At 33.9% G+C, this 12,485-nt stretch overlaps 1 protein-coding gene across 1 annotated transcript in view; it reads right to left on the reverse strand.

The window, feature by feature from the left end:
• The window catches only part of LOC112710915 (plasmodesmata-located protein 4), a 48,336-nt gene that overhangs the window by 19,009 nt on the left and 16,842 nt on the right, over positions 1-12,485 (reverse strand). The window contains exon 2 of the mRNA XM_025763389.3: positions 583-936. Coding sequence (XP_025619174.1) covers positions 583-936 — 354 coding nt within the window. The remainder of the gene's footprint in view (positions 1-582; positions 937-12,485) is intronic.

The raw sequence follows: 12,485 nt of genomic DNA on the forward strand, positions 1-12,485 counted from the left end.
ATCTTCTTATTAAATATATGGAAGTCGTCGTAATATCCTCACTATTAAAGTGGCGCAGCCAACAACATGACATTATAATAATAAAGATGTTACAGATATATAGACAGAATTACTAGTCTTTGTTAAAATAAAAAATTTTTATTTTTATTTTAATAAGAATAAAATTATAAAAAAATAATAGGAAAAGATTCTCATAAAGTAAACAATAATAATAGAATGATAATAATTGAGATATAAGTATATATTATATCAAATAATTTAATAAAATATATTAAATTATTTAAAAATATTTTAAATATTATCTTTACATAAAAATTATTCTAATAATCTTTATGAGTAGTAAATCTCAATACTATTGTATAATTTTTCTTTAAATAATTATATATTACGAATAAAAAATATTAAAAAATTAATATTTTTATTAATATTAATTAATATTTGATTAATATCTTATTTTTATGCTATTAAAATTTAAATTTAATATTTAATATTTAATATTTAATATTTAAAGTGTTAGAAAAAATAATAAATTTTATTACTTACAAAATATTCCTTCTTACAAATTATAATATTATATATTACCTGGGAGGGAGTTGGTAGGAATTTCAGGATTTTCATATGATCCCACGTGGTATAAATAGCTTATAAAACACTTGTCAAGATATATCCGAACAGAAATGGAGGCAGAGCATTCTTCCTTAGCAAAACGCACCGCATCACTGACGCACTCGTTGCACTCGCAAGTGTCCGAGTCACCCTCACACTGTGCCATCAACTCCACCCATTCGTAACTGCTTCTGCAGAATCTATCCTCACTCTTTGCAATTTCATTTTCAAGTGCCACAAATGCATTCTCCATCAACTCTCTGAACTTGAAATACGTCTCGTTATCACTGATTGGTTCTCCACACTCTTTATGAATTATAATATTGTTACCTATCTTGCACAATTATACGTATAATAAGTACTGAATACAAAGATTCCATACACAAATATGATAATTAAAAAAAAAATTTAATAACTATTTTGATTCTTAGAGTATGAACTAAATTTTGTGATTTTTAACATTTTAAATATTTTATTATAATCTTAAAAATTTTAAATAAATTTAATGTTGTCTATTGTTAAATTTAATAGGAATAATTTATATATTAAAAAATTAATAATATTTAATTTTAATATATAAGTAAAATTGATTTTTAACGTAAATATGCATTTTTTTTGTTTGTTAAATTTGTCATGGCTTGGAATTTTTCAGGAGAAGAAGAACAAAAAAGAAAAATCTTTTAAAAAGGTTTTGATTATATTTTTCTAATATAGAAATAAAAAGATATGACTTAATTAATAATATTGTTAGTCAAAAAAATTAATAATGTTAACGTTTACGTCACTTACTCAATTAACTATTAATGTTAAAATTTAATTGTAAGATAATATTAAATTAATTTAAAATTTTTTGAGACTAAAATAAAATTAAAATTATAAGAACTAAATTAAGATTTGACCGAATCTTTAAAATAAAAAATAGTACTTTATTTTTAAAAAATAAGAAAAATATTTAATTCTTAATATTTTAGGCTAAATCTTAATTTTATTCTTCGAAAACATCTTATTTTTATTTTAAAAGTCTTATTTTATTTTATTTTAATTTTTTGGTCAAAATAAATCTTTTTAAAGCTATTAATGGGAGAATCTGAGTTTAGGTCTGCCCGCCTAAACCTGCAAGTTATATAAGATGACCCGTTTATTTTTTTTTCACGGATTTTTATTTTTAATTCGTTTACTTTTTTATTTTCCCATGTTTGTATTTTCAAGCATGCACAATTCATGACTAGTCCAACAAGTCAAACGGACTAGGCCATTTATTTCTTTATTTTTTTAAAAAAATTAGATAAAATATCAAATTATTTAGACTAATTTTTTTTTAATAAAAGAATTATTTTTTGCAAAAAATCTTAAACAAAGTAATTTTTTTAGTTGTTCAGGATATCTTTCATCCTGATAGATTAAGTACTAATCTATCGTGAATCTGAGTTTTATTTAAGGGTTTATCATTGGCCAATGAATTGCTGCATGCACAAGATGAGATTCGAAATTCCAATACTTATTTAAGCAGACGAGTGAAACAAACCATCTGTTAAGCTCACAGGCTAACCCGTTTATTTTGCAATTTGTTCGAGTTAATCTAGTTCAGTATGTTTAACCTAAAATTTAAATAGGTTTGATTTAGAGATAAAAGCTCGTCCGTTTAAATGAGTAAACGGATTGACCCAATAAATTTAATTTATTTTGACCGTCTTAATTTTTTTTAAAGTGTCATCTCCTAAATTATAATTTTTTTATGTAGTGGCAAAAATTGTAATTATAATAATTATGATAGTAGTTGTAGTAAATTTAAAATGAAAATGATAGAATAATAAAAAAAATAATAAAATATTTTTAAAAATAGATAATTTTGATCAAATAATAAAATAAAATAAAATAAAATATTTGAGGTAAAAAAATATTTCAAATATTAAAAATAAGATTAGAACTTAGGCTAAATGTTAAAAATTAAATAAAAATATTAAACATTAGACTTGTCACTTACAAATATTATAATATTATAATATTAGACTTAAAAATTGTGCTATAACCTATTTCTCACACACGTACTACCAATTCTTGGTCGGTTTGGTTTTGTCCTCCCCTCTCTCCGTCCTGAGGCTCGAAATCGGTACTTGGTACTGCCAATTATTGATAATAACATAACGTTGTTATTTTCCTCCTGTGGCCTACTTCAACTAAAAATGTAAGTTTAAATATCTTTTAACAAATTACGACACTAAACACATTTTATTTAAGAGAAATTTTAGGTGATTAATATTTTGTTTTTGTCTTATATTTCAACTAATATTAGTCAGTTCCTTTTCTTGACACTTAATTAGGGATTGTCATGATTAAGTTTATTCATAAACTAAATTAAAATTGCATCAAACCACTTTTTTAAATAGTAAGTTGGCTTTAAACTATTTTATAATATGATATACCAGTTTACATCAGTTCACAAAAAATAAAATTAGTTTAAACTAGTTTTAAAAAAAAAACAATTTTTAACATAGAAACCGATCTATATATATATATATATATAACCTCCTTTGACCTCAACATTTTAGCAGAGGAGGAAGATGAGATTGTCCGTTCCCGCCCCCTTCCTCAGCTCGACCCGGGGACAGAGGATCATATATATAGAGCTGTCGATGCAATCATTACAAGTTGCGAAAATGAGAAAGCTCTTATATATATATATATATATATATATATATATATTAACCCAGTAGTTTGCCTGGGCGGGCAGGTCCCTGACGCTGGATCGACCGACATGGTTTTCGGACCGGTTTGGAGAAAAAAAAACACTGCTTGATGAAAACAAGTTTTATTTGGTTTTAACCAAATAAAATTACAAAAACTAATTTTTAATAAATTGAAAAAATACTATAACTTCAGTTTATTTTTTTATTTAAAAAAAATTGTTTTATATAAAATGATTTGATTCAATTTCAGATCGATTTGGTTAAACTGAAAATCCTTTAATTTTAACACTTCTAACCTATATAAGTGTAAGTATTCAAGTTTTTTACTTATTTTTCACTTCTTTTCTCAACCCTAAACGTATACTTTCGTGGCGAAAATTTTTTAAAGACTTGTTTGATATTTTTCTTTCATAAAGACCTACTTAATTATCATACAATTCAAAATATAAAATAGAAATATGTGAATGATTTGTTTATTAATAAAAATAATTTATTTATATATTGTTCATACTCTGACCTAAAAATAAGTTAGGCCCAACATAAAAATTTGTCTTCACTACACCTATCCGACCTCATATAAGTCGGGCGCAACGACAATAACTTAACTCTACTTATTTGAATAAGTAACTAACTCCTAAAATATCTCCCATTTATCTAGAAGAGATATCTCAATAACTTCCTTAGAAAAAGAGAACGACTATCCACCATCAAAGGTGGAACTACACTAAAAGGTAGTTATCTATTATACTATAAATACACTGACATTTCTCAGGTATGTTTAGGACTTAATCTACTAAAAACCTCCTTTAAACCCTCACTAATTTAAGTATCAGAGTCCCTTGTAGGTACCACCTCCACATCCTCACGAGAAACTCGAACAGCGGTATCTCGATACCAGAAGAAGTTGGACACTGCCTCAAAAGGAGTCTGGACCTCACGTCTAGGCCCAAATATAATCCAGTTTCAGGTAACCCTTGGAAAATTGGCGCCGTTGTCGGGGACCTAAAAGTTTACACCCAATCATGGCAGACAATCAGTTCGAGGATGGATACACGGCATCAGAGTCAGAACTAGAACCTCATAATGATGATTGATTGCTCATGATACCCACACGGCCTGATAGAACGAGTGGTCCCCATGGAGAAAGTACATCAAGAAATCCACCACCTCGGCGAATCCATTTAGAGGTACATCCACCAGAAAATAAAAAGACTCCGCATTCAACCGAGATCATGGGACTCGTACACGGGCACTATGGCTGATTAGAGCAACTTGAGAAGGAGATTAAGCGATAAAGAGAAATGGAAAGAGATTTGCGAAAAGAGGTATAACGATAAAGAGAACTGAAAGAAAAATCCTAAAAACTAAAAGTCAATCTTCGAACTTTGAGTAATCAGACGGATCGGGAGGAAACCCTCTTGGAGGAGAAGATCCATTCATTGAAGAGATCATGCAGGCTAGGGTTCATAGGAACTTCAAAAGCCCCGACATGGACATCTACGACGGAACAACCGAACCGAGACACCACCTCAGTAATTTTAAAAGTCAGAAGTACCTGGATGACGTGTCCAATGCAACTCGCTGCGATGAAGTGGTTTGATAGTCTACCACATATATCGGTAACTCGTTTTGACGACCTAGCAAGAAAATTTTTCACCCGCTTTTCGATCCAGAAAGATAAAATCAAACATGATCCTAGCCTATTGGGGGTCAAACAAGAAGTTGAAGAAGCTCTTCGAGTTTACACGGAGTGATTCAACAAAGCCTATTTGGAGATCCAAAATTTACCCATAAAGTTAGCAATAATGGGGTTGTTTAACAGCCTTAGAGAAGGGTCGTTTTCTCAATCTATAATCAAGCGACATCCGACCTCTTTGTATAAGCTACAAGAATTAGCAGAGAAGTACATTAGCATAGAGGAGAATTTCCGACTTAGAGAGCCAGTTCCAAGGAAAAACCCTCCCTACCAAGCTCAAGATGAAGATACAAAAGCGAAGAAAAAAAGGAATACAACTTAGAGAAGCTTCAAAGATATCACAACTACACCCCACCCCGAGTTTCTCTTGTTGACATTTATAGAAAAATCTGCCACGCTGAAAAACTTATAACCCGTCGTCCTATTAACCACAAGAAAGTTAGAAGTTGGATAAAATATTGTGAGTAATATAAACTATATGGGTATTCTACCAATGATTGCTGTGATCTGAAAAATGTGATAGAGAAACTAGCCAGAGAAGGTCGGTTAGAGAAGTACCTCGCTGAAAGGTCAGATGATTCAGAAAAAAGGAAGAAGGGTGATGAAGATAGGGGTTGACGAGATTTTCCACCACAAACCCCTGGTAGGCACATCCACATGATAGTTGGAGAATTTGCAGGAGAAGGGGTAACCAAGTCTTTTCACAAAAGACATCAAAAAGAAGTCTACCAAGTTGATGAAGAATGTGAAGTTTCAGACTTACCCACAATCTCATTCACGAAAGAAGACACTCAAGGAATAACCCCAGGGCAAGACGATCCTGTTGTGATTACAATGATACTTGCCAATGCAAATCTCTACAGAACTCTAGTAGATCAGGGGAGCTCAGCTGACATCTTATTCAAGCCTGCTTTTGACAAGCTACAGTTAGAAGAGAAAGAACTAAGAGACTATCCCGATAATCTATTCAATCCCTTGGCATCATCTGCTTGCATACCACTTTCGGTAAAGGGTTGAAGTCCAGAACTTTGAGCATAGAATACTGATGAGTGGATATTTTATACGCTTTTTGGGGTAATTTCATGTAGATTTTAGCATGTTTTTATTAGTTTTTAATAGAATTTTATTAGTTTTTAAGCAAAAATCATATTTCTGGACTTTACTATGAGTTTGTGTGTTTTTCTGTGATTTCAAGAATTTTCTAGCTGAAATTGAGGGAGCTGAGCAAAAATCTGATTTAGGCTGAAAAAGGACTGCTGATGCTGTTGGATTCTGACCTCTCTGCACTCGGAATGAATTTTTTGGAGCTACAGAAGTCCAATTGCCAAGTTCTCAATAAGGTTGGAAAGTAGACATCCAGGGCTTTCCAGCAATATATAATAGTCGATGCTTTGCGCGAAGATAGACGATGTAAACTGGTGTTTAACGCCAGTTCCATGTTGTAGTCTGGCGTCCAGCGCCAGAAACACGTCACGAACCAGAGTTGAACGCCAGAAACACGTTACAACTTGGCGTTCAACTCCAAAAACAGCCCAAGCACGTGAGAATCTTAAGTCTCAGCCCCAGCACACACCAAGTGGGCCCCAGAAGTGGATTTCTGCACTATCCATCTTAGTTTACTCATTCTCTGTAAACCTAGGTTACTAGTTTAGTATTTAAACAACTTTTAGAGACTTATTTTGTACCTCATGACATTTTTAGATCTGAAATTTGTACCTTTTGGTAGCATGAGTCTTTGAACCCCATTGTTGGGGGTGAGGAGCTCTGCAGTGTCTCGATGAATTAATGCAATTATTTCTGTTTCTCATTCAAATATGCTTGTTCCTATCTAAGATGTTCATTCACACTTCGCTATGAAGGAGGTGATGATCCATGACATTCATCACCTTCCTCACCCCATGAACGTGTGTCTGACAACCATCTCCGTTCTACATCAGATTGAATGAGTATCTCTTAGATTCCTTAATCAGAATCTTCGTGGTATAAGTTGGAATTGATGGCGGCATTCATGAGAATCCGGAAAGTCTAAACTTTGTCTGTGGTATTCCGAGTAGGATTCTGGGATTGAATGACTGTGACGAGCTTCAAACTCGCGAGTGTTGGGCGTGATGACAAACGCAAAAGAATCAATGGATTCTATTCTGACATGATCGAGGACCAACAGCTGATTAGCCGTGCTGTGACAGAGCATTTGGACCGTTTTCACTGAGAGGATGGGAAGTAGCCATTGACAACAGTGACACCCTACATATAGCTTGCCATGGAAGGAGCCTTACAAATTCTGAAAGTAAGAAAGCAGTATGTTGCAGAGATTCAGAGGACAAAGCATCTCCAAAACTCCAACATATTCTCCATTATTAAGTAACAATTATTTATTTTATGCTCTTTTATTTTTCGTAATTCAAACTTATAATTATAATTGATATCCTGACTAAGAATAATAAAATAACCATAGCTTGCTTCAAGCCAACAATCTCTGTGGGATTCGACCCTTACTCACGTAAGGTATTACTTGGACGACCTAGTGCACTTACTGGTTAGTTGTGCGAAGTTGTAAGAAATCTTAATTTTGATATTGGCATTACAATTTCGTGCACCAAGCTTTTGGTACCATTGCCGGGGATTGTTTGAGTTTGAACAACTAAAGGTTTATTTTGTTACTTAGATTAGGAATAATTTATTTTTGTTGCTATAGAGTCATTAAATTCTGAGTCCTTTATTTCTTTTTCAAAAATTTTTCAAAAATATTACTTTTCTTTATCAATTTTAATTTTTTTTCGTGAGTTTAGTGTCTTGTTCTAAGTTTGGTGTCAATTGCACATCTTGTATTTTCCTTTAAATTTTCGAATTAGTGTTCTTTATTTTTCCTTGATCTTCAAATTGTTCTTGTCAATTTTTCTTGTTTGATCTTTGGTCTGTCTTGTTCTGTGTCTTTTCTTGTTTTTCTTGTGCTTTTTCAAAACATTAGTTTTCAAAAATTTATTTTTATCTATAAAAATAATACATCTTTAAAACACGTTACATTTATAGCTCAGTTGGCTAGAGCGTTGGCTTATGTTCTTGGCAATTGGGTATCTTCTTTTTAAAACTTTTTCAAAAATAATTTTTCTTTGATTAATTCTTGTGCCAAACTTTAAGTTTGGTGTTTTCTTGTCAATTTTTTTTATAATTTTTGAAAATTTTATTGAAGTTTTCTAAAAATTTTAAGTTTGGTGTTCTTTCTTTTGTTCATGTTGTTCTTCTGAATCTTCAAAGTGTTCTTGAGTCTTCTTTATGTTTTGATCTTAAAATTTTTAAGTTTGGTGTTCCTTGGTGTTTTCCCTCCAAAATTTTTGAAAACAAGGAGCATTAGATATAAAAATTTTAAGTCTTGTGTCTTTTGTGTGTTTTTCTCTTTCATCATAAAATTCAAAATTCAAAAAAATATCTTTTCTAACTATTTTTAAGCTACTTTTTCGAAATTTTTTTATAAAAATTCAGATTTCAATTTCAAAAATTTTCAAATCTTATCATTTTAAGAAAAAAAATATTATTATATCTTTTTCAAAAATATCCTAACCATTTTCTCTCTCCTCATTTTTTTTGAAAATCTTCATAAAATATTTTCAAATTCTTATTAATTTTTTATTTTAATTTTCTTATTTTATCTTATTTTTATTTTGGTTTTTATTTTATTTTATTTTATTTTATTTCGAAAATCATTTTTTATTTATTTATAAACTAAAAATTTAAATCCACATTACCCCCTTTACTCCAACATGGATATAAGTGGAAATGAACAGTCCAGAAGGACTCTGGGGTCATATGCTAACCCCACTACTGCTTCATATGGGAGTAGTATATGTATACCCTCCATTGGAGTTAGTAGTTTTGAGTTGAATCCTCAGCTCATTATCATGGTGCAGCAAAGTTGCCAGTATTTCGGTCTTTTACAAGAAGAACCTACAGAGTTTCTGGCACAGTGTTTACAAATTGCTGACACAGTACATGATAAGGAGGTAGATCAGGATGTTTATAGGCTATTACTATTTCCATTTGCTGTAAAAGACCAAGCTAAGAGGTGGTTAAATAACCAACTTAAGGACAACATAAAGACATGAAAATAGCTGTCAGAAAAATTCCTGAATCACTATTTTCCTCCGAAACGGATGACACAGCTAAGGCTGAGCATCCAAGGCTTCAAACAAGGGGATAATGAATCTCTCTATGATGCCTGGGAGAGATACAGAGAGATGCTAAGAAAATGCTCATCTGAAATATTTTCAGAGTGGGTGTAGTTAGACATCTTCTACTATGGGCTTACAGAAAGAGCTCAGATTTCTCTAGACCATCAGTTGGTGGATCTATACACATGAAGAAGACAATAGAAGAAGCTCAAGAGCTCATTGATACAGTTGCCAGAAATCAGCATCTGTACCTAAGCAGTGAACCTTCCATGAAAGAAGAGGCTAAAATAGTAACTGCTGAAATGAGTCCTGCAGAATAAGTTACAAAATTCAATTAGCAATTGGATTTTCTAACAAAACAGTTAGCCAAATTCAAAGTGATGTTACAAGAAACAAGAATGGCTAATATGAATATGAAAGTGCAATTGAAGCAAACAGAATAGCAGTTATAAAACAAATAACAGAAGAGTGCCAAGCAGTTCAATTAAGAAGTGGAAAAACATTAAAAACATCACTTCAAGATAGCAGAAAGCCAAGAAATGAGCAAACTACCCAAAATCCCTCTGAGGACATTAAGAGCCCAGAGAGGAATAATTCTGGCGTTCAAACGCCAGAAAATGGGTGGGAAGCTGGCGCTGAACGCCCAAACCATGATCAGTCCTGGCATTCAACGCCAGAAACAAGCAAGGAATTGGCGTTGAACGCCCAAAGGAAGCATAGTTCTGGCGTCCAGACGCCAGAAACAGGTGAGGAGTTGGCGTTTAACGCCACTCCAGCTTCCACCCCTGGCATTCAAATGCCAGTGGGGGATCAGACACATACAAGTGCTGATAATAACCCTTCTAAAAAGGCTTCTCAACCTACATCTGTAGGCAATAAACCTGCAGCAACTAAGGTTGAGGAATACAAAGCCAAAATGCCTTATCCTCAGAAACTCCGCCAAGCGGAACAGGATAAGCAATTTGTCCGCTTTGCAGACTATCTCAGGACTCTTGAAATAAAGATTCTGTTTGCAGAGGCACTTGAGCAAATACCCTCTTATGCTAAGTTCATGAAAGAGATCTTAACTCATAAGAAGGATTGGAGGGAAACTGAAAAAGTTTACCTCAGTGAAGAATGCAGTAAAGTCATTCTAAAAAGCTTACCTGAGAAGCTTAAAGATCCCGGAAGCTTTATGATACCATGCACATTAGAGGGTACTTGTACCAAGCAAGCTCTATGTGATCTTGGGGCAAGTATCAACCTAATACCTGCATCTATTATCACAAAGCTTGGTTTGACTGAAGAAGTCAAACTAACCCGGATATGTCTCCAACTTGCTGATGGCTCCATTAAATACCCATCAGGCGTGATTGAAGACATGATTGTCAAGGTTGGGCCATTTGCCTTTCCTACTGACTTTGTGGTGCTAGAAATGGAGGAGCACAAGAGTGCAACTCTCATTCTAGGAAGACCTTTCCTAGCAACTGGCCGAACCCTTATTGATGTCCAAAAAGGGGAAGTAACCTTGAGAGTCAATGAGGAGGAGTTCAAGTTGAATGTTGTCAAAGCTATGCAATATCCAGACACCCCAAATGACTGCATGAGTGTTGATATTATTGACTCTCTGGTAAAAGAGGTCAATATCACTGAGAGTCTCGAATCAGAGCTAGAGGATATCTTTAAAGATGTTCAGCTTGATCTGGAGGAATCAGAGAGAATGATAGAACCTCTGAAAATCCCTCAAGAAGAGGAGAAACCTCCTAAACCCGAGCTCAAACCATTACCACCATCCCTGAAATATGCATTTCTGGGAGAAGGTGATACCTTTCCTGTAATCATCAGCTCTACCTTAGAGCCACAGGAAGAGGAAGCACTAATTCAAGTGCTAAGGACACACAAGACAGTCCTTGGGTGGTCCATCAGTGATCTTAAGGGCATTAGCCCAGCCAGATGCATGCACAAGATTTCTATTGGAAGGTGACGCCAAGCCAGTGGTTCAACCACAAAGGCGACAGAATCCAGCCATGATGGAACTAGTGCAGAAGGAGGTCACTAAATTACTAGAGGTTGTGATAATTTATCCTATTTCTGATAGCCCCTGGGTGAGCCCTGTCCAAGTCGTCCCTAAGAAGGGTGGCATGACAGTGGTTCATAATGAAAAAAAATGAACTGCTTCCTACAAGAACAGTTATTGGGTGGTGTATGTGTATTGATCATAGAAGGCTCAATACAGCTACCAGAAATGATCATTTTCCTTTACCATTCATAGACCAGATGCTAGAAAGACTAGCAGGTCATGAATACTACTGCTTCCTGGATGGATATTCAGGTTATAATCAAATTGCAGTAGATCCCCAAGATCAAGAGAAAATGGCATTCACATGTCCATCTGGAGTATTTGCATACAGAAGGATGCCGTTTGGCCTGTGCAATGCACCTGCAACCTTTCAAAGATGCATGCTCTCAATTTTCTCTGATATGGTGGAAAATTTTCTGGAAGTCTTCATGGATGACTTTTCAGTATTTGGAGACTCATTCAACTCCTATCTTGACCATCTAGCACTTGTTCTAAAGAGGTACCAAGAGACTAACCTAGTTTTAAACTGGGAGAAATGTCACTTTATGGTGACTGAAGGAATTGTCCTTGGGCACAAAATATCAAACAGGGGAATAGAGGTGGATCAAGCTAAGGTAGAGGTAATTGAAAAATTACCACCACCAGCCAATGTTAAGGCAATCAAAAGCTTTCTGGGGCATGCATGATTCTATAGGAGATTTATTAAGGATTTTTCAAAAATTGCCAAATCTATAAGTAATCTGCTAGCTGCTGACACGCCATTTATCTTTGATAAGGAGTGTCTGCAGACGTTTGAGACTCTGAAAGCTAAGCTGGTCACAGCACCAGTCATCTCTGCACCAGACTGGACATTACCTTTTGAATTGATGTGTGATGCCAGTGACCATGCCATTGGTGCAGTGTTGGGACAAAGACATGACAAGCTTCTGCACGTCATTTGCTATTCCAGTCGTATTTTAAATGATGTACAGAAGAACTACACAACCACAAAAAAAGAGCTACTTGCAGTGGTTTACGCCATTGACAAGTTCAGATCCTATTTAGTAGGATCAAAAGTGATTGTGTACACTGATCATGCTGCTCTAAAATACCTACTCACAAAGCAGGATTTAAAACCCAGACTCATAAGATGGGTGTTGCTTCTGCAAGAGTTTGATATAGAAATAAGAGACAGAAAATGGACAGAGAATCAAGTAGCAGATCACCTGTCCCAAATAGAACCAGTAGAAGGAGCATCCCTCCTTCTTACTGAGATCTCTGAAAACTTTCTG

This window comes from Arachis hypogaea, chromosome 9, assembly GCF_003086295.3.
Source record: "Arachis hypogaea cultivar Tifrunner chromosome 9, arahy.Tifrunner.gnm2.J5K5, whole genome shotgun sequence".
Classification (NCBI taxonomy): Eukaryota; Viridiplantae; Streptophyta; class Magnoliopsida; order Fabales; family Fabaceae; genus Arachis; species Arachis hypogaea.